General features: G+C 50.9%; 5 protein-coding genes across 5 annotated transcripts; 2 read left to right on the top strand and 3 right to left on the bottom strand.

The window, feature by feature from the left end:
• Positions 1-5770: 5770 nt before the first annotated feature.
• AYO20_08404 (hypothetical protein) lies at positions 5771-6925 on the top strand (the record flags this gene model as incomplete). The annotated part of the gene is made up of 1 exon (XM_022646681.1): positions 5771-6925. One exon carries the CDS (start codon positions 5771-5773, stop codon positions 6923-6925), a length of 1155 nt encoding a protein of 384 aa, XP_022497319.1.
• A 3497-nt stretch (positions 6926-10422) lies between these two features.
• On the bottom strand, positions 10423-16132 carry AYO20_08403 (hypothetical protein; the record flags this gene model as incomplete). Its single annotated transcript, XM_022646680.1, has 2 exons — positions 10423-15706; positions 15777-16132. The coding sequence occupies 2 exons, from the start codon at positions 16130-16132 to the stop codon at positions 10423-10425; spliced, it is 5640 nt and encodes a 1879-aa protein (XP_022497318.1).
• A 2823-nt stretch (positions 16133-18955) lies between these two features.
• Positions 18956-19462, top strand: AYO20_08402 (hypothetical protein; the record flags this gene model as incomplete). The annotated part of the gene is made up of 2 exons (XM_022646679.1): positions 18956-19106; positions 19188-19462. The coding sequence occupies 2 exons, from the start codon at positions 18956-18958 to the stop codon at positions 19460-19462; spliced, it is 426 nt and encodes a 141-aa protein (XP_022497317.1).
• A 2023-nt stretch (positions 19463-21485) lies between these two features.
• Positions 21486-21800, bottom strand: AYO20_08401 (hypothetical protein; the record flags this gene model as incomplete). Its single annotated transcript, XM_022646678.1, has 1 exon — positions 21486-21800. The coding sequence occupies one exon, from the start codon at positions 21798-21800 to the stop codon at positions 21486-21488; it is 315 nt and encodes a 104-aa protein (XP_022497316.1).
• A 387-nt stretch (positions 21801-22187) lies between these two features.
• AYO20_08400 (hypothetical protein) lies at positions 22188-22550 on the bottom strand (the record flags this gene model as incomplete). Its single annotated transcript, XM_022646677.1, has 1 exon — positions 22188-22550. The coding sequence occupies one exon, from the start codon at positions 22548-22550 to the stop codon at positions 22188-22190; it is 363 nt and encodes a 120-aa protein (XP_022497315.1).
• Between the last annotated feature and the right edge of the window lie 9 nt (positions 22551-22559).

The following is a 22559-nucleotide window of genomic DNA, read 5'->3' as shown; positions in this document are numbered from 1 at the left end:
TCTAACCGCCTAGGGCGCCTAATCGTAATCGTTCCTAATCTCCGAACCCCGTAATAGGAGGATATAATATCTAAGATGATTTAGACTAGTATCGCACCTATTAGTTCACTCGCGCGAGTCGAAGGAGCACCCTAGGAGTTCGGGGGTTATCGATGCGAGGATCCGTACCTCCCCGTCCCGCTAATTAAGTCCCTATACTTACTCCGTATACGACCGGAGTAACCGGCACTATCCCTTATATAAGAGTGTTAGATCCGCCTAAGTTTAACGGAACTAAGAGTAAGTATTACGAGTAGCGTAGTGAGATCCTATATAAGTTAAAAGTAGAAGAGGTGATATAGAGATCATAAGGAGCTCTCGCCGCGGTTATCTACGTTAGTATACGACTAATAGGAGACGCTTACTAAAACGTCGAACCTTACCTTCCGGATACACCTTTTACGGATTAAAGTACGAAGTACCTACGTATTAGCGATATTATTCTTCACCTTAATTAGCTCTATAGAGATCACTACTACGATAAAGAAGCGCGACTCTAATATAACTAACTTAAGAAGACGTCTAACGAGCGACTTAACGCCTTTTTAGCTCGGTTCTAACGATATATAGTCTTCCTTAATAAAGCGGAATCTAAAAGAATCGCTAATTTTATCAATAAGCTAGACGATAATTTATAGAGTCTAGTATATAATGCCGGAGGATAAGACTATAAAGAAATGGAAGATTTGATCGAATTATACTGAGAAAAGGAACGTTTCCTACTTAATAGGAGGTTTAGACAAAAATCGGCTCCTATAACCCCGTAAGCGACTAAGTTAGCCCCTAAAGTAACCTTATTCCGTATAACCCAAAGTAAGACCGCCTTAATGAAGTCAACCGGCTCGAAATTAACTCGGCCGGATTAGGCCCCTAATCTTACTAATCTAAAAGTTTTAGCCTAGCTTAAGAAGGAAGATAAATACTTTAACTGCGGCGTTATAGGCTATCGACCGAAGAAAGCTAATTATTAGATGACTAAATAGAGAAAGGATATAGGTCTATCTACCTTAAATATAGTAGACCTAACGGACTTAGATAAGGAATGTATTATCAATCCGGATGAAATGTTATTAGATACTAGAGACGACGGTCTATTAGAGTTATCGGGAAACGAGACGTCCTAGATCGTGAACGTTTATATGATCTAGGACGACTAACTCCTAAACGCGATAAGATATACCTGAAACTTATAGCACTATAAGTAGCGGAAGTAGATCATCTCCTCTTAAACTATACGATAAGCGCTCCTTAACCGCTACCCCCCGATCAGATTAACTCTCCTTTCGAATCTCCTATTCTCCCTCCTACAATAGTAAAAAGTGAAGCTATGCTTAATACCGGCGCTACTACGTATTTCGTCTATAGACGATTTTTAGAAGAAAATCGATTAGAAGATTACATCCGAACTTTAGATCGATCTCGCGGATGTAAGCTTACCGATAGTCGAGATATCGAAGTTATATACTTCGCTAAGTTCGACCTAGCTATTAGGTAACACTACGAACGAATACACTTTTATATTATACTAGAGTTAGGATACCCATTAATTCTTAGGATATTATAGATAACCTAATATAACGTAGTCCTAGATTTCGTATCCCGGTCTATAACTTTCTCCTCCGATCACTATTTATTATGTTTACCTTATCGATAGTTATATACAATATATAGTCTATAAGGGCCGTCTACTCTAAAGGATCTAACGATCGATGGTATCGAATACAAGAATGTCTTAATATCGAAACTCTATAAACTATTAGAAAGAAATGAGGTTGAGTTCGCTTAGCTATTCCTCCCGTTTTCCGATAAAGGACGAGACTCTTCGAGATAATTTAACGATCCTAATACTTAGCACTATACGTTATATATCGCATCTTTAAGGTATTTTACGGCTAACCCCGAAGATATAGATATCGCCCTAAAAGGGAAAGATTATAGGAACCCCGCTAAGAAACTACCTTAGATCTATTATAAACACTTATTATTGTTTTCGAAACCGAATATAGATTAATTGCCTCTATATCGACCCGGGATCGATTATAAAATCAAGCTTACGGAAATAGATCCTTATAAACTCCCTTTTAAGAGACCTTACTTAATGTTAAAACAAGAAGTAATAGTTATAGAGAAGTATATTCGTAAGCACCTCGAAAAGGGGTAGATTCGGCCTTCTACATCATCTATCTCTTCTTCTATATTACTAGTAAAGAAACCTAGAGGGGGGCTAAGGTTTTATATGGATTATCGGGCCTTAAACGCTATTACTATCAAAAACCGATACTCTATCCTACGAATGAGAGAGACTTTAGATAAACTTTATAAAGCGAGGTACTTTACGAAGATCGACATTATCTCAGCCTTTAACCGTTTACGTATTAAGGTAGGCGATAAGTGGAAAACGGCTTTCACTACTCGTTATAGATAATTTAAGTACCTTATGATGCCGTTTAGTCTCTATAATGCTCTATCGACCTTCTAAGGATACATTAATATAGCTTTATAAGATATCCTTAACGATTTCTATACTACTTACCTCGACGACGTCCTTATTTTTAGCAATGGCCTATAAGAACACGAGCGTCATATAGACGAAGTTATAAAGCGTCTTTAGAAGTATAGCCTATACGTAGATATTATAAAGAGCGAATTCTATATATAGGAGGTGAAATACTTAGGCTTAATCGTCTCTACCTCCGGAATTCGGATAGACCCCGATAAAATCCGGACAATAGTAGAATAGTCTATACCTCGTTTAGTTAAAGATATTCTATTATTCCTAGGATTTACTAACTTCTATCGGATGTTTATCGAAGGATTTAGACGAGTAGCTCGCCCTTTAACGGAACTTACTAAAAAGGACACTTAATTCAGTTAGAATCCCGCCTACTAGTCCGCATTCGACGAACTTAAGAGACGCTTTACTACGGCGCCTATTCTAGCATTATTTAATCTAGATGCTGAAATATAGGTAGAAGTTAATACTTCTAACTTAGTTACCGCCGGGGTACTCTCGTAAAAGGGGAAGGACGGAAAGCTCCGACTAGTAGCTTTCTACTTAAAGAAAATAACGCCTACGGAATGTAATTACGAGATCTACGATAAGGAGCTACTTGCGATCATCCGCGCCTTCGAGGAATAGCGCCCTAAACTAACTAGCGCCGATCCTTAACGACCTATCCGAGTACTATCTAATCATAAGTTACTTAAGTATTTTATAACGATAAAGTAGCTAAACCGTCGATAAGCTAGGTAGAGCGAGTTTTTGTCCGAGTTCCATTTTAAAATCGATTATTAACTAGGTAGGTAGGGGACTAAGCCTAATAGCCTAATAAGACGACTAGAGGATAAGCTAATCGATCCCGAAGATGAGAGGATACGCCATTAGAATCAAGTCCTCCTTAAGCCTTATAATATTAGTAAAGGGATAGGCGTATTAAACGTAAGTCAATTGAAAACCGCTTAAGCTTTAGCTACTAATGTCTTACGAGAAGAACTTACACTATCGGAATATATCGTAGTAGTGTATACCGATAAAGTTAATCCTTTACTTAATTAGGTCTAGGACGCAGTTACGGAGGGGCGTCGAAACCTCCTAAGTACTATTGAGAAGGTCTCTCTAGCTGATTATGCGGAGAGGGACGGTAAGATTTAGTTTTAGGATAGATTATAGATTCTAGACAATAACGAACTACGACTACGCTTACTATAGACATTTCACGACATTCCCATTACTAGACACCTAGGAAAGAGTAAAACGTTCGCGACGATCAGACGAGAATATTATTAGCCGAGTCTCCTTAAGGACGTTAAGAGATACGTTACGAATTATCATATTTATAGAAGGACTAAAGCGTCTAAATAGGCTTATTCTAGATAGCTTTAACTATTACCTACACTAGACTATCCGTAGACTAAGATTACGGTGGATTTCGTCGTAGAACTCCCGAAAAGTAAAGGAAAAACCGATAGGGTGGACTACGAAAACATTATGACTGTTACCAACCGATTTACTAAATGAAAATACTTTATTCTATGTCACGTAATAGATATAGTTAATGTTGTACGTCTTTTCGTGCGATATATATTTTCTCGCTATAGTCTACCGTACGCTATTACTTTAGATCGTAGTGCTTAGTTTATCTCTACTATATAGAAGTAAGTCTATAAAAGGTTATATATTCGTCGGAAGCTATCGTCGGCCTTCCACCTAGAAACTAACGGTTAGTTAGAGAATTCGAACTAAATTATAGAGTAGTACCTAAGAGCGTACTATAATTACTAGTAAGACGATTAGGTCGATTAGTTACCGATCGCTAAGTTTATAATTAACTTATATATATTAGAAACGACTAGTATCTCCCTATTCTTCGTAAATTACGGATATTATATACGTTAGGAAATAGATCCCGTAGAAGGACGTACGACTACCGCGAGAGCCGTACGAGACATCCGCGAAGCGGATGAGTTTACGGACTAGATACGGAAACTCTATAAGGATATAACGGACGAGATTACTTACGCTTAAGCCTATTATATAGTATAAGCTAATACTAGTAGACGGTCGTCTCTAGCGTATTAGTTAGGAGATATAGTTTAGCTAAATTCTCGGAATATTAAAACGAATCGGCCTTTAAAGAAGCTTGATGCGAAATAACTCGGGCTCTTTAAAGTCGTAGGGATTATAAACCTAAGGGTATATAAGTTACAGCTAGATAAAGGTATAAAGATCTATAATGTATTTCATACCTCCCTTTTATCACTAACTAGTGAGGAAACTCTGTTTCCTAGTCAAATCTAACTACCGCCTCTACCTATTGTAGTTGAACGGGAAGATATAGTAGAGGAAGAATATGAAGTTAAAGATATCTATAATGTACGACTATTCAGTAAAGCCCGTCGATTATAGTACCTAGTGAAATAGATAGGTTAAAATAGGGAATAATAGTACTACTAGGAGGAGGTACTACCTAGATGTAATAAACTAGTCTAAGAATTCTATAAGAGATACCTAAAGAAAGCCGGCCCACCAGCTAATTATAACTTCACGACTAGTAAGCGGAGGCTAATTAAGAAGATAAATAAACCTGATGAATCGACGAAATTAAGGAGATTAAAGAGGATAAAGAAGACGAGGAAACGGATGTAATCGATCAGCTCGAATCGATGATTACACGATTCCGATAACTTACCTCCTCCTACAAGAGCCATTCGATAGTTTAAATGCACTAACGGAGACGCGGAAGTTACTCTACCCTATCTAAACTAATAGCCGTAGGGAAGGATGAGCTCGTTATTAAGCTAGTCGACTAACTACTAAGACGTCTCTAGACCTACTAGAACGGCATGCGATTATATTAAACCTAGGAAAGTGATTCCGGAGACTATCTTACCTAGTTAAGCTGGTTAAAGACTTATTATATTGCGTCTTGAGATGTCTTAAATTGCTGGAGAAATATTAGGAATCTTTGAGGACGAAGACGCGGTTTAAAGGGGGGTAATGTCACGGTCTCGATAAATGCCAAGTGTGGGATACCCCGCATAAGGCTGACTACCCTACACGAGGCTGAATATCTGTGAACTCTTCTACCGTGGATTGCGCGTTATTGCTAGTTAGACTCTTTCGTCTCAGAATTCATATCATAATTGCACCCTTAACAGCGATTCCTCCTGTCCAAGGTTGCACCGTGATAGCGGCGTCGTGTATGCTGACCACCGACTCGACCTCTGCAAGATGGTGGTCGGCCCCACCCACATCGAGGCGCTGATGGACTCACTCAAGTCAAACAGCTTTGTCAAGCACTTCCTCCTGGGCAACAACATCATCTCTGCCACCGGTTGCTACGCCATCGCCTCATTCATCAAGGAGAAGCCCGACCAGATGGAGACGTGGTACTTGGCTGGCAACCATATCAAGGCCGCGGGCTTTGAGGATCTGGTCAGTGCAATGGTCACCAGCTCCGCCATCACCAATGTCTGGCTCAAGAGAAATCCTCTTGGGTTGAGCTCGGTCGACAACCTCACCCGACTGATCATCGAGACCCGCAACCTCCGCACTCTTGACCTGGAAAACACGGAGCTGGGGGACGAGGGGGTGGCTCGACTATTCACCAACCTGAAGGGCAAGGCCATCGCTCTGAAGAACGTGTTCCTCAATGCCAACGGGATTGGGGTGAAGGGGGCCCAGGCCATCGCCGAGACGCTCGAGGCAGGCTGGCAACCGGAGTCGCTCATGATGGGAACGAATCCGATCGGCGACGAGGGCGCTCTCCATCTCGCCAGAGCTTTCCACTCCAACACATCGCTCGTCCGTGTCGCTCTCCAGTCCCACGGCTACTCCAGCACCGGCATCTCCGCCATCTGCGAGGCGTTTTCCGAACACCCGACCATCCGCGCCGTCTTCTTCTCGCCCAGCCAGACTACCAAGCCTCACGGCCAGCGCTACAACTACGTCGATGACGACGCCCTGCCTGCGCTCAAGCGGCTCCTCCGGAACCCGCAGCTCCGCATACTGGAGCTCGGTCGCACCGCCTTCTCCGCTGAAGGGGTGGAAACGTTTCGCGATGCCGTTGCGTCCTCCACTCTCTGCTACTTGCAGGCCTTCCACAGTGAGTTGAGGGAGAGCCAAGACGGCGCACTGCGCGTCCAGCGGCAGCTCGAACACAAGACTCGGCAATTCTACCACATGTCCACGGGGGAATTCAATAGCGGACTGGGACTACGACTGCTTCGCAATACCGCCGATGTCCGTCTGATCGACAGTGTCTACCGGACTCGCGACAAGAGAAACAACTTCGACAGCGTCAAGCAGTACTGGGATGAGGGCGACCCGGTGTGGACCATGATCGATGCGAAATGGAACGAGGTAATGCGCATGGACTCTCGCTAATCAAGCGATAATTACTAAGTTGAATGGCGTCGATCCACAGAGGCGAAATTGAGTTTGAGTTTGAGTTTAGGATTGAGTTTAGGATTGAGTTTAGGATTGAGTTTCAAACTGAGTTTCAGACTGAGATGCAGATTGAGATCCGGCTATCGACATGACGTGATATCGATACATGACCTAGGAATAGCCTGGTCTCATCCACTCCTTGAGTTAGACACAATCAATGCACGTTTACTGAATATGCTTTGCGGCCTTTCGACCGCGATCCGCCATCTCGTGACCCTCCGATGCCACTGTGACCACGCTTGCGACAGCCAACTCCTACACTGCGAATGGTGGATAACGAAGTAGGATGAGCATCGGCGGCAAATCTAGGTCCGTGCGACAATAAGTTGTGTGTCGTCGGAAACTACGAAATTCGCTTGTTGATCCTCCGCTTAGTCTATGCTGTCAGGCCTTTGTTCAAGAGACGGGATCGTAGAGAGTTTTCCCGCAGCCCAACGTTTTTCATTCAGACAAAGCATAACACACTACCCGTGTGCCCTCTACCCACCGCCCCAACAGCCTAACGTCAGCAGCCAAAGTCAGAGTTTGGCCAAAGGGCGATGCGAAACGGGCGGTCTGCAACCAAGACCGACACTTGGTTTTGTCAAGTCGCGGGCCAGGAAATCGCCCACATGTCTGTCAGCCGTGTTCGGATGCCGCAACTTTTGGCGGGCGAACAAAGAGCACCGAGCCAGGGATGGTTGCGAGCAAGGGGGGGAAATATCCAACGCCCGATTCGGTGGTTTTAGCAAATACCACCCTGGAATTCTCCAGCCAACAACATACCAGATATTCCATGGAAGGAAACAAACCTGGCGTTTTCCACGGTCGAAGTTGGTGGGGGGCCCGTTCTTCAATCATCTCGCGTTCTTGGGCTGACGCTTTTTCTCGTCGTTTCCGTTCACTTGCTGGAAAACAAACAACTCCAGCCCTTTTCATTCTTGGCTCCAAAATGAGTGTGACGGGACGAGATGAGCAACTCCAGCTGCGGTACTCGCCCCTAAAACCTAGACGCGGTCGAGTATTTTCTTCCATTAGTCGCGTGCGTTGTCTGCGCCGCGTTCAACTGACAGTGTCAACCTGCGACCCCCTCATGCTACCTACGAGGTTCGGCTACAGTACGCGGCTGATCTCCCTTCTACACCGCCGAGACGTTGAGAGGCGAGAGGAAGAGGCCAGGTGGGAGGTCGGAGGAGGAGATATAAAGGACCGCCTCGAGAGGGCGACAGGCGGCCTAGATCCATCGCGGCCGGCTCGCCCGTGGCGATTTCTGTCTTCTGTCCTGCCCAGGGTGCTACCGCTCTACAACAACAAGGACCGTCGTGAGAGTGGAGTGCGAGAGGGATGATTGCTGACGCGAGAAAAGTATTGCTTCGTGTTAGAAAGGTTAGGAGCGATCGTAGGGTTCATAACTTAGGTTGTGAAAGTCTTGTTAGATCTATCTATCTAAGAGAGAAGAGAGTGTCCTTATCTAGATAACCAGTAGTAATAATAGAAGATGGAAGAAATCCCTTAAATCACTATTAGTAAGCGATGACGTAGTCAATGACGTAAGTAGTGACGTCACCTAGTACTAGGCCTAATTAAGTAACCAGTACCCTACCAATTACGTAATATAAGCGCTAAGCCTGATTAGGCTATCCACCTCAATTTCGATATTTTACAGAAATGATAAAATATGCCCGGATGTTACAACGACAGCTCTAGCGTCTTCAGTCCACGTCAACAGCTTCGCTCCGGCGAAAGTGAACAGCTTGGACAACAGGGTGAATGAAGGATACGGGGTTGTGATTGAGGACAAGGGCGTCGTACTAGTGTCCACAGCTGTTGTGCGGAGCGACTCATGTGAGGTTCTACTGACATTTAGTGAAAAATTGACACCTTGCCAGCCGAGGGCATCTTTCGTCATCCTCTAAATAGCTTTGCATTGGTTAAATATGATCTTAATAAATTGCCGAAGACTGTGGCCGCAGTGAAATAGGACAGGACTACGGTTGCTGGATGTCCGAACCGAGTTCATAGTCGTCGCTACATCACCTATTTTTCACGGTCTTTAACACTGCTTCACTCGTAGCTACGCTCGTAGTTACGCACCCGGATTTCCATTTCGCCCCCTTGATGCTATCTAACTTACATGACCTAATAGCCACCTAGGCAAACATGGCTCTCTCCATGGAAGCGGAAAGTAGAGTATTACGGCCACCCCCCGTCAAAATTGTCGCACTGCCTCGCAGGCGGCAGACACGCGCCAAGGGTATCAAAGCGCTGATTTCCATCTCCGCCTCTGGCCTTCAACCGACGGACATATCTCTCCCCGCGGAGGTGAAAATCCTTTGTTCACGCTCCGTCAACATTATCCAAGCGGCACCGCCGGTCTGTAAGAGTCAGCCACGCGCCCGGGGCCGTTAAATCGCCGATTCGCAAGCAGAAATGCTGACTATCCCGGAGACGACAATGCCAGCCTGCCGGCCGCACCCCCTTGGGACAATAAATCCTCCGAGAGTACACACCTGAGGAGCTTGCAGGGCTCAAAGTCGCACGACCAACTAGATTCCGGCGGGGGCTACGTTCGGATCGGCGTGATTTAGTGGAAGGTATTGAAAGAATGGCCGGGAATATGCCGCCGGCTCGCGAATGAGACAGAATCAGCCATGCTACAGCTACCTATTTCGTTCCAGGGCGACCCGTTCACCAGCTGGAGCATCAATCCCCCATTAGACGAGGTTCACGGCCAACCAGAGCCCGAGTAGATCGAGGTTATTGGCCTTCCCTACACGTTCAACCCGACTTACACGGCGTATAACGTCGACGAGGGGCAGCTGATGATCATGGTGCACGAAGCCGCCAACCACCCGGATGACTCTTTCTGGATGAAATTAGACGCCCTCAGGTCGTTGGAGTGGATCAGAGACTCATGCTCGGGAGGTTTACATCGTGGTGTGCCCCCCGAAGGGAAATCTCGACACCGATACGTTTCCGGATCTGTCTCCTACGGTCAGGGAGCTAAGGTTGTACGGGATGTCACAAGTTTTCTCGTTGCCCATGACCGGAATGGATGAGTCCCGATCCGCTGGACAATTCTGTAGAACCATTTTACAACAAGGTGAAGCATCCAAGTGTTGCCCTAACCCGATACGGAAGGTTAGTCGAATAATTTACCCTGCGGCACACAACAAAGTTTCAGGCGCCCTAGATAGATTTCCTTGTAATCAATCAAGTTATCCAACCCACACCAAGGAAACCAGTTCTTGCCGGGTGTAAGTTTAGCGAGGAAGACCTGCAACATCTTATGGAGTGTTGGCGACCATCGAACCTTTCTTTACATGGGAGCTGATGGGGAGCTGCATTGCCAGTACATAATGCGGGCATCACAATCGCACTTGGTAGCTTCACGCACACAAAAAAAAGTTGATTCGCATTCAGTCTAGCCTAACTTAAGAGAGTCGTCAACACCTTCAAGCACACACGGATGGGTGCCCCAGCGTATCCCGCATGTCCTCCATCCAACGCACAACACAGTCCGCCCCGTCCGCTAATCCATACGGCATCCCCGGTGGGGGGAACGCCGAAACCACAACGTCCAGCTCCAAGCGTGCGATACGCGCCTGTCCCGGTAACCTTGCCCCACGCAGTGCGCCCGCGCTGTCTTTGACCAGGGCCCCGATGAAGGGCGCCACGACGGCGGGTGTGCTGCGGGAGAGCAAAAGGGTCAGGACGTCCGCAGCGATCCGTTGGACGTCTCCACTCGCATCTTGTATCTTGCTGCGCAGTGCCTCGAGAACTGTCCGCTGCTCGGCCGGCGTGCTGACCCACAGTCTGTGCAGGTAGAGCAGGCGAATCATGCCCAGGGCCACGGTGCGGTGGCGCAGCGTGTGGCTGGGCCCGGTCTTGTCCCAGACCGCCTTCCAGAATGACTGATACTCGCCGTCTCCGTCCAGTGGGATGCGGCACAGATGCCTCAGCGCCTCGGTTGCGTCTTTCGCCACATTCGCCCCGTCGGCGCGGCGTGCATCCAACACGTGCCAGAGCTCCTCAAGGACCGCGAAACGTGGCCTGACGGGGCTCTTTGACTCGGCCGGCCTGAAAGGAGAGGCGAGAATCCCTGACGCGCCCGACTTGGAGATGCCGGATAGGAATACCAACAGCGTATTCGACAGGTAGAAATAGGCATCCGAGCAAGTCACCTGGTCTGGGGGCGCTTCTTGTCGCAGTTTGGAGACGGTATCGACCAGCTGCGCAAGCGTGACCAGTACCTCGTGGCTGGACTCGTGCGGGGGGATACCGAGGGGCGATGCATCCTGGTTTGCTTTGATCAAGGCAAAGATGTCAGGGTGTGACTCGTGGCGTCTCGACGTGTGGACATCTGCCAGGGTGGTGCCCAGCTTGACGGCAACATCCAGGTTCGGAATGGCGCCTGTCGCAAACGCCCGAAGCATGTCAAGGATGTTCTGGCTGCTGGGGAACCGCCACCCCACCTCAGACACCACGATCCTGAGGATTTCAAGTTTCGCTTCGCTCCGGGCCGCCTCGTCCGAGGCGTGGAGGCGGAGGGACCCGACATACTTGACCAGGCCTGGAAATCGCTCTGGGTCGTAGTTTTCCGTGAGCAGCTTCAGAAAGCTATACCACGTCTTGCTATAGGATCCCATCTTCCGCTCAAGGATGTCGATCAGCACAGGCTCCGCAATTTCCAACGCGCGGCGGCGGAAGTCGCGAGACATGGGAGCGTGCATGAGGGCGAGGAGCAAGGTCGCCGTGGCGATGTGCTGGCCAGCCTTTGTGCCGTCACCGAGGACTTTGCCAACCAGGTCTTTCATGCCCTCCAGCTTGGCAACTGTCTTGCCCGCTTCCATCAGCTGGATGACACCGGTCAGGAGCTCGACGGTGGGCGCATGGATGGTCGGGGTGTTCGATTGCGCGCTCTTATCCGAAAAGGACAGGACAGTCTCGAACCATTTTTGCGTCAGGAGAGATCCCAGCTTCTCCAGCATGCCATCTGTCTTGCGGTCGCCGTCTGAGAGTCGCATGTCGGCGTGCCAGGCAGAGAATGGGGCCCACAACAGTGAGCCCTGGCCGGCATCGTCCACAAGGAAGTCATCGCTGTCACCGAGAAGCCAGCCGTCGCTGCCGCTGTCGTCCCCGCCACGCATTTCAGAACCGGCGAGGAATCTGTGGGTGAAGGTCTCGTCCCCTTTGGGGTCCATCGGGACCCGCCCCCGTCCCCCTTGATCCCGGGTACGGAGGTGACTCTCGAGACTGTTCCCATGGCGGATTCTTTCGAAGCAGGATCTAATGAGCGTGCCAAACTGGGCGATGCACTCGTTGCGACGCTCGACCGAATCCGCGACGGCACCGGCGACGAGGAAGCGGATGTATTCGACGGGGGGGCCGTCTTTGTCGAAGCCCGTGAACTGGGCGCCGATGTATTTGTCGTAGATTCTCGGATCCGTCGCCTTGCTTATCATCTGGAGCCCCAGCTCGTGCCGGCCCTTTGCCGTCGCAGCCTCAGAAGCTCTGATGGCCTCGCGCGCCTTGAGGATGGTCTCCGAACAGTCATCAGCTGCACAGATATCTTCCACCATGCCATGCGTCGAGACGGCCCTGCGCTCGCAGAGAAGGGGGGTTTTCAATGCCGTGATGCCCTTCCCCGCCAGCTTGGATATCTCGGGCGCATCGGTCACGGTTGCGGCCGTTTCCATCAGAGCATTGATCAGATCGGTCGTCTGCCGAGGGCAATCTTGCATCCAGACCGCGTGAATCATACCTTTGTTATCGTCGTCGTCTGGCTCCAAATCCACCTCGATGAGTGTGTGCAGCGCGCTTTCGATCCTGCTGTGCTTGTCGTTTTCAATCCCGGGGTCGTCGTCGCTGCTCTGCCGCAGACCGCGTCGCGAGACCGTGGCGAAGAACCCGCCCCGGGGTTTGCTGCTTCGGACCAGCTCGCGCAGCTTGGCCACCATCAGAGGGAGGAAGACTTTGGCGGAGCCTGGCAATGTATTGAGCGAGCGGCGAAGGGCATCCTGCGCCGCTCCGCGAACAGCCGCGTCGGGAGAACTGCAACCTTCAACCAGGTCTCGAAGTATTTCCTTGTCGAGATCACCCATACGGCGTCGCTCGCTTCCGCAAGCTTGGAGCTCGTGATGGTAGCAAGCCATGCGCTTGGCACTGAGAGCCGGAGGATGCGACGGTGAGACTCCTGTGGCTATAAAATCTTTCTCCCAGTCAAAGCGCGCGAAGCGTGGAGCGTGCCTCCCCTGATGCGCGGTACAGTACCCGACGTCGCCAACGAAGGTCTCGTAGAATTTGTATAGCGTCCGGAAGCACTCGCCATACTCCTTCTTCTTCTTCATGTCGGTGAGAAAGCCGTGGACCTCGCCGGCCAGCTTTCGCATGGCGCCCCGTTGCTCGTGAATACTGACATAGATAGTGCTACCGGGCTCTAGCACGCACTGGAGCGTTCGCGCATGAGTCGACACAACAAGGTCTGCTTCATCGTCGGCATCGTTGTTGGAGGGGGTGTTGGCGTTGCTGCCAGCGGATGCCTGGACCGGGTCGAACAGGGTCGCCATGCCGCAAAATACCTCGCTCATGTGGCCAAATGCGTTGGCGAGGCTGTCAACCCAGGCCTTGCGTGAGGCCTCCCCGTTCAAGGAAGCGTGGCTCTTCAGGAGGGTACGGATGTGTTTCTCCAGCCAGGTGGTTTCCGCTTTGAAGATCTCGGAGGCTTCTCGAATCTCCTCGGTCGAGGGAACATGCCAGGGGATCTCCTTGGCTATTTCGCCCCAGTCACCAAGGCCCAGCTGCTGGTTTGCCCTCCCGGCCACGTACGAGGTCGTAAAGGTCTCGGTCAAGCCACGCAGCATCTGCTTGATCAGCCACCCGCGGAAGGCAGACGCCCGGTGTTTACAGATCTCCTCGGCGAGTCCGACCAGTTCCATCACCGCGGTCGTGTAACCCAGAAGCCCGTGCCCACCACGCAGGAGGCACATGCCGAGGACGTTGGCGTACCAGGAGAGCTTGTGATCTACCGATAGCAAGTCATGGCGGTCGGAGCCCATCCAGTGAGTGGTCGTGATTTCGCTCTGGATATGCCGGATCAGCATGGGCACGAACGTGTCGATGCCTTTCTGTGGGTTCGCTTGCACCGCAGCCATGACAAGGCGTGCCACTGTCGTCCCCGCTCGGGGGATCGCCTTTGATGCGACAAACTCGCTCAGTTGCTGCATGCGTTCGTGGAGTATGTCAGAGTCAGGAGGCAGCGACAGGAGGCACTCTGCTGCCGCATCTACGGCGGCTTCGTTGGCAGCGTCCCGTTCGCCTTCGGCGTCGATGTCAGAACCGGCCGTATTCGACAAGAAGCCAAGCACACGGTCGAGGAACTGCCTGGTGAACTCTCCGAAGCCGCGGAAGAGGGACTGGAGCATCTCGATCTCTTCCCTCTCAGGGTCTTTCCCCTCAGCCTCTTCCCCGTCAAAGCGTTGATCGTGATCGTGATAGAGGTCGAAACCCTCGGACTTGCCCGACTTGGCAATATGCGCCCAGGAAAGAAAGCAAACTGCCACTCGGATGAACTGGCAGACAACGCTCGTCAGCGGCAGCCTGCTCGCGTCGATGCCGTACAGGGCATCCCCCATCAGGGCCGGCAGATGGCATCTCGCCCACCTTTCTTGCGCGATGGCGCTGCACGACGCGAGCAGGACCCGCCAGCTGAAGAGTTCCACATCGCCGTCGACTTGGCTGTCCCGGCTGGTGTAGAAGTGTTGCAGGACGGCGGGGATGACGAGACGGGGCTCGAGAGCGGCCAGGCTCTTGATGGCGTCGAGGCAGGGCTTGCTCATCTTGGACGACGGCGAAAAGCAGCCCAAGAGAACCGGCTCAGTCAGCAAGAAGACAAACCGTTGTTTTAGGTTGTCGTTGATCCGCCGTGGTGGTGGCACCGCCAGCTGCCCGCGACGCTCCCCGTTGTACCGCTTACAGAATTCCGAGGCCAGATACTGAAGGACCTGGCCGACAAAGCCCGACTCCGCCTGCCGTTTGGATTGTGGGTGGCATAGGCCGCGAATGGCTGCGATAAAGCGTTCCAGGAGCGACAACATGGAACTCTCCTCGCCGAGGCACAGGGGCGAGAGCGAGGAGACAATCCACCGGGCAACCGATAGGGCGAACCAATCGCTGGAAGCCGATCGAATGGGCGGTTCCTCAAAGGCGCCATCGCCATGCTCGTCGTCGTTGTCGATCAGAATCTGACGGGAGATGGTCGTATACATCTGGTTGGCCTTCGGCTCGTCGAAAATACCGTAGCGTCCGAAAGGGCTGTGCTCGCAGCCCACGTGATGGACGGCGAACTGGGAGATGAGCTCCACAATGTATGAGGTCGCCCCGTTCCTCGGTCCCACCCATGCGAGGAGGGAAAAGAGGGTCGGGAGAAGCGCGGATGGCTGGCAGTGAGGGAGCGATTCTGGAGCAACGGTCGTCGGCAACAGCAACCCGAGCATCCGGGCCACATCGTCTGCCTTGTATAAATGAGCCGTGTCGAAGAGGGTCAGAGCCTTCTCGAGGATAGCCACCCGGTCCGCTGGATCGAAGAATTTTCGCGCGTACGTGCAGACGTCGTAAGTCTCATTCCAACCAAAGATGGTGTCTCGGCGGCTGAAAGCATCGAACCGCAGCTGCTCAAAAATCGGCAGCCAGTCGAGAGTGACGTCGGTGGGACGAAGGACCAATTCTCCGTCGATTCCCCTACCACCGCAGAGTGAAGGTTAGTTCGTCTGGAGAGCAAAGTCCGAACCCGAATTGGGGCCACACGCACCTGCAGAGGTTGACTACCGTGCCAGTCAACGCTGACTTCGCCGAGATCTCCATGCCGGGCGCCAAGCCCACTTTGAAGCATACCGCCATCAACGCTGTACGCGCGTGCCTAGGCAACTTGTGCTCCAGGAGGACGAAGCATCTCACCGCTCTGGACCAGTCAAATATGGTAGAATACTTTTCCATCTTGATGAGCGAGGGGAGCAACTTCAACAGCGTCTCGGGATCAGTTGGCACGCCAGCCTCCTCCCCTCTGGTCGGGTAGGGGACCTGGATAGATCCATAAGTCGGTCTCATGATCTCGTCGGGCTCCTCACCGGCTGCAGCCTCGGGGGGCTGCTTGGGACGACAGGCCATTGTTCTTGGAAGGGTGTGGCGGTCGGCCAATGTCGAGAACAAGCACTGGTGCAGGTGGTGTGAACGAGAGGACGGATCAAGAAAGGAACACGACGGCCCTTATATACTAATCAGCCATAGTCTCAAACATCAACACCAAGGGAAGATAAACAAGCCCGACTTGAAACGACGGCCATGAGCCGCAAGCCCTCTAGAGGGTTGGTATGGCCTTGGGTCGGGCACCAACCAACTAGGCAACAGCCCATGATTGCACTCACCGACTCGCATTTTGAGGCTCAGCGTGAGCCTTAAAAAGGGCAGGCGACGAGTAGGAGGTCGGCATTTTACGCCTTGCTCACAAGTAGGGCGTTTCGCTGGCGCACTGCATGTTGCATTGCTGCCTACGTGTCATGAAAAACCAAACGCATCTTCATCTTCGAAAGTGCCAACTTAGGGCGCCGGTGCGACGCGCAGACATCGCATTCGATATTTTCAGGGCTGTACTAAGGCGCTGCTGACACAAGGCAGCCACCCTCTCTCGAACGCCTTACGGTGACACAATGACTCACGACTGCTTCGCCTGAACCACCCCACCAAAACAACGGCCTGAATCTCTCCGAGCCGCCAAAGGTGACGTGGCCAGCTGCTCCGCGGCGTCCGTCCATTCATACGTCCTCGCTCGCGCTGGAGAGCCTCTCATGGGGGCGTTTTTGAACGACACTGGGGGTCTCGTGCGTCTGGGCGCTGGGGGCTTTTACTCGTGTCTTTCTCGTGTCCTTGGCAGTCGCCTATTGATGTGTTGTCGTATGGTTGACTGATGGCCGCCTCACTATGACCGCCTTGATTTAGGCTCCGGCTTGAGGGTGGTGAGTAGCGATGGGTCGCCAGAGGGGGTTGGGCGTCCCACTATAAATAGTGGATTAGACGTGGTCCGAGCGGTGAGGGCCCGACGCGGTTGAGGAAGGCGGTCACGTGTTGGCGCCTTGGAGTGCCTCAGCTGTGGCGGTGTAAAGCGCGCGGAGACCCGCCACATTTGGGCGCCCCTAAACTCACGCCAGTTGGCTTATGATGAGTCGATGACCTTGCGGTTGCCCAGAAAAAGCGTAGAGCAGAGGAATCCGATGTCGCTGGTCGAGCCAGAAAATCTGCCAAACGTCAAAAACTAGGTCCCATGCTGTGGGCGCTTAAAAGAGGCGTGTGCTCCCCTGATTGGGCAAATGCCCCTGTGTTAGGGCTCCCAGAGAGGCCACCAGTAGATATAAGAATATAGGTTGCGAGCCAACTGATAGATGGCAGCTACAGGAGGTAATATAGAACTTATCCACAGTGTTGGGAGAGTTTTCGGTAAGACAGCTCCCAGCATGCGATAAGTAGGAGTACAGTGTGCGTTCTTGGCACTTCTCAGGATCACGTGTGGGATTCCAGGGAAGGCTTGGCACACCGTGACACCCTGCTTGATTGGTGCGAAACATGTTGATCGAATTTCCGGTTGATCACATTATTGTTCTTGGCAGCAGCCTGCGCTTCGAAACAACTCAACAATTTTCCCTCTTGAGATAGTATGGTGACCTCAACCAATTCCTTTTCGACAAACGTCGAATGTCGAAGTATCGAGCTATGACCACCCAAAAACAGTCTTCCGAGCGGTCAAAGTGGTCTTGGATTCGGACCTTCAAAGCAGTGAGATCCTCAAAATGTACAGCACTAAGCTGTGACTTAGTCTGGAGAACTCTGCTCTTTTCTCGTTGCTCTATCGGAACCCATGTTAAAGATACTCTCAATTCGAACACTGATGCGCTGACAACTCTGCGTGAAGTACCTCAAGATACCTATCAAAATCGAAGCCTGCGAATTAGTGTATCCTCCTAGGATCCAGCGTCCACTTAGTCTCATTCATGTGAAGACGATTACAAACAGATTGTTCCAGCATTGTGTTCCAACCCACGCACATTGACGGCACTTTGGATTTATGGTTTCACCTCACCTGATGTTTATACTGCATGTCCCTCGCTACTATCGACCCCTTCTCTCCCAACAATTCAAGACCGGATGACCAGACATAAAGAGGGTACAGTAAGAGTGGGTGACTAAGAGAAACTTTACCTCGAAACAATGTTAAGAGAGGGGAGACTAAAGCAATTTTGCCAACAGACCACACCGACTGCTCCCAGTACACCGTTGGAGCGATTCTCCCGATGCGGCGTGGAATTTGGTCGGACTCTAGCTAGCCCCATCGGCGATTGCCAGGCCAGGACGCAACTGTAGGTCATACGATGGGATCCGGAAGCTGGACCTCAGAGCTCTTCGGTGCCCGTGCAGAAGATCTGTGGCTTCGAGTGTTGCGGTTGCGTCCTCTACGACGACAGAAATATGGTACCAAGCAATGCACTTTGAGCACTGTTAGGACGTAGAGAGGGACCAAAGTTTCGTTTTCTACAGCTGAACAGTTCTGTAGTGTAGCCCGTGCGTCCAGAGTTGAAGTGTCCTGATCCAATTCGACTGTTGGAGCACAGCCAGGCGGCTTAGCCACCTTCGGCATGCTGGCGAACCAGAACATGCCAACCAATAACATGCCCACGCCAATACGAGAGCCCCCAATTCCAGGAGCGCATGAGGCTGTGTGGTGATTTGTTCGGGCAGTGGTCAACTACATAAACGGCTCCTCTCCCAAGTTCCCGTCTCTTCCTCCTTTATTATCCACGCGAGAATTTCTACTAAGGTCCTCGGCCCCACTATTCCAGGCAATCACCACGCCTCTATTATCACCTTTCGTGGCGAGTGCGGCATCCATCTCCAACAGCTCAATCTTTATTGACTCTCTCAACACCGAAACTGACCTCAATAATGGCCGAAACAAACGGCACCGAGCCGGTCATCGAAGAAGATCTTCTGAGGACTGCCATGTACTGGGAGGAGAATGGCGTTCTAGTGTTTCACGTTGATGCGTACAACTTCGGGAAATCACTTAAACCACTGCTGAAGAATCAGTTGGACGGTACGTCCGCATACTTTGTTGACTATCGTTGATATGGCCGTGCGATATGAACCCAAAGTAACTGACTCGAGATTCGTTTAGTGCATGAGCTCATCAAAATGATGCGATCATACGAACTATACAGAAGCGATCCCCGCCGTGTGATGAATGCCCTTTACACCAATCGATACACGTATATTATGAAACTGGTTGAGACGCGCGACTCGAGGCTGGAATGGTTCAGGAATTTTCAGGAGGTTCAGGCACTGGTTCAAAAGCAAAAGGCGGCCCAGGATAAAGCCAGGACTGCTGAGCCCGGCTGGCAGGAGGCTATGCGGGATGCTGGCATCTGGGATGATGACAAGGAGACATTCTAGCCGTCACATGGCCAGCGGTCAAGATTTGCCAGTTCCAACTGGGGAACTTTGGAATACTAGCGATGCGCGCGCAAGGTATCACGATGCTCTCAAAATAGTGGCATGTCAATGGAATCTCATGCCTGTCATATTATTTGGTATTGTGAAGCACCTCGTGTTCAGACAAATCCACATCCCCCCAGCATTTCGAGCCGAAAGATAACAAGAGGCCATTTCGATCCAGCATGACACCCACGGTAGACGGCGCCGGGCGATCCACATATCGCGCGATACCTAGGATGTAGCAAATCCAACGAGAGCTCGAAGGACAATCACAATCGCCAAATGGAACAACAACTTTCCAGACCCGTGGATTCGATCCTGCACATTCCTGTTTCCACTTCTCCGTCATGTGACGGGGGAACATCAGTCGGAGGCCTGGGTTTGTGACTTTGCATCCCGTTTGGCAGCGCTTCTCAAATCTGGTAATGAGTGCGTCGCTTGAAGGAAGGGAGGGTGGTTCTGCCCACACTTTTAAGCCGCATCATGACGACTTTCTTTGGACTGGTGGGTGCTGAAAGTCATTTTCGAATAGAACTCGATTTTGCTAAGTACAGTGACTTGCTTGGACTTCGCCAACGGTACGGTAATTTAGCTTTACAAGAGAAAGGTTTGACGCCCAAAACACCGAACAGAAAGCCCCCACCCCCGACGCCCGGACTCCGCGCCGCGCGTCTTCCGTTTCTTGGCACAAGTGACTTCCTTTCGGGTGCCGAGACCCAGACCCCCAATTTTCGCGTTTGCGTCCGCCAGTCTCTTGCTCTTGACGCGTCTTCTGCATGTCTAAAATGTTTTCATGGCTCATAATTTGTCCCCTTCCAACAAGAGTAGAGCTCGAGGCTCTGGTTTTCTTTCCGTTGTTTTGCTTGACCAAGTCTTGGGTTTTCCTGCGAGAGAAGATCACGCGCTGTCACAAACCTTTGAGCAGCATTGGCAAATTTTCGGAAATAATACCGACTGTCATCATCGAGGCCGTGAATTTCCTACTCCATCATCCGGCGCAACGAAGCCAGGTTTGCGGCGGTCACCGGAGTTTTTAGCGGCTCGTCGTTTTGGTACATGTGTCTAGGGAGCCATTATTCGCCACAACTTCCGGTGGTTTCTCGACAACTCGAAGCACTCGGTCGGGATTGAAAGGGTCAGTCCAGCTTTAGCCCATCCCGAATTGATGTTCCGAGTGGTGAATGCCGTATGGCGAGCTTGGCTGTAAAGCAAACTGAAATGTTGGTTACCGATAGTGTTTACTCCTCCACGGAACAAGTTCTCCACCAGCTCCCGATAAGCCGTCTGCAGAGGCTCGAATGCGCTGATACCGTAGGGTTGCAGCTTGTGAGAAGTATGAGACGGAAGTCGACACAGAATGATGTTGTTCTCATGACAAAACTGCAACACTTCGAGGGACTCGTGGGGTCCTAAACCGTCATTGATCAGGATTCGCGGTCGGCCATTGGCCCGTACCTTGGTCTGGGGATCAAACACGCGACGATACCAATCCAATACAGTGTCACGGTTTGTCTAGGCACTAGGCGAGCCTGCAAAATACTACTCCGGGGTTAGGTCGGTGGTCCAAGCACTGCGACTGGTGGATGAAGACCAGATGATTAATGGAGAAAGGGACCTCCCATCTGCCGAGATGCATTCCGCCGCGGTCACTAACGTCCGATTTACTCCCGTTCTATCACGGTCGCAGATCTAATCGATGCGAACAGCCTCAACAGGCAATGAACTGATTGAAATTGCAGTACGAAGGACTATCTAAAAAGGCTGAGGTTCTGTTGTGTGAACAATATCTCAAGTGGCACGTGATCAACGTGCAAAGAGATCAGTCCCAGGTGGCACTAGTGCTAAGGGACCAGGTCCGTGACACGTTCCTCTATCCTTTCTCGAGTTATGGCTTTTGACGAAAAACTTTTAAGACTTTAGGACACCGAACATTATACCCGTCTCATCCATGTTATAGACGTTCTCGGGCAGGATGGTCGGGTTATGCAGCTCCCTCTATGTCATTTCGCGCCCATTCCAGAGGCCTTGGTTTCTTTGCTGCGATTTCCGGGTGGCGGGAACGGAAGCCTCGAAGCCAGTTCTTGCGTGGAGATTCCAGCTCGACATCGGCTGCCGGGATCGAGGATGGAGAGGAGCGCGGACGGGCGATGACATGTGCCAAAAGAAGTAGGAGTTTGAGGGGAATGGGGAAGCCTCGTTCGGCGGCTCGAAGGAGATAGTCGACGAGGGCCCTTTTCTTTGCAGGGGGTGTGATACTGCTTATGGGCGGCCGCTTGTTTCCTCGACTGCCGTCCATGATTTCGATGCCACAATGTCGACAAAGGTACTTGACTCGATTCCGACAGTGCGGTATATGTTATTTTCTCGTTGGAAGTTCTTAAGGTGGCCAGGGCGGTCGCTGCAGGGTCACTGGCGTTAGCCATGTCAGTGGCTGCGATGAGGGCGCTGTTCCTAAACGTAGCGAGATGAGGAAAGGGGATGGCCATTCCCTTGCTCGTCGCCCTTCCATCGCAGTGTCTTCCACTACCACTTTGGGTAAGGGTGTTTTCAGAGCTAGTGACATGGTAGTGATATTAATGTAGAACGCTATTGTATTGGGGAGCTCATCCAACCTCGAAATCGCAAAAGTGCTTTCTCTTTCTTGTCTCCGGAGAGAATGAGGCGGAATCGGGGCTGGAAAAATCTACGGGTTCGGGCTCTCCGGATTCGTACGCACCGAAAATTGGAAGTAGCAATGGTTCGGCTTCGCACTCGTGCTCGCACTCGCTGACGTATCTTCGGTCTTGCGAGCGGTGCCTCCGTGGTTCATCTCCATGTCGCTTGGAGAGACTGGGATGGAGTCGAGGCCGAGAGGGACTTGAGGTTGGGGCTCTCCGGCCGTGTATGCAATGAGATTTGGAAAGAAATATGGTTCGACCTCGCCATCATGCTTGCTGTACGTGCCAGGGTAGAGTGGTAGTCCAGTCGCCGTCACGAAGTCAAACCCCGCGAATTCGAGGCCAAAAGCCGCTTCTTCGAGTAAGAAGTTTTTGTATTCAAACACCATGGTATGGAC

The sequence above is a fragment of the Fonsecaea nubica genome (assembly GCF_001646965.1).
Source record: "Fonsecaea nubica strain CBS 269.64 chromosome Unknown Scaff66, whole genome shotgun sequence".
Taxonomy (NCBI): Eukaryota; Fungi; Ascomycota; class Eurotiomycetes; order Chaetothyriales; family Herpotrichiellaceae; genus Fonsecaea; species Fonsecaea nubica.
This window is presented reverse-complemented; position numbering and strand designations above follow the sequence as displayed.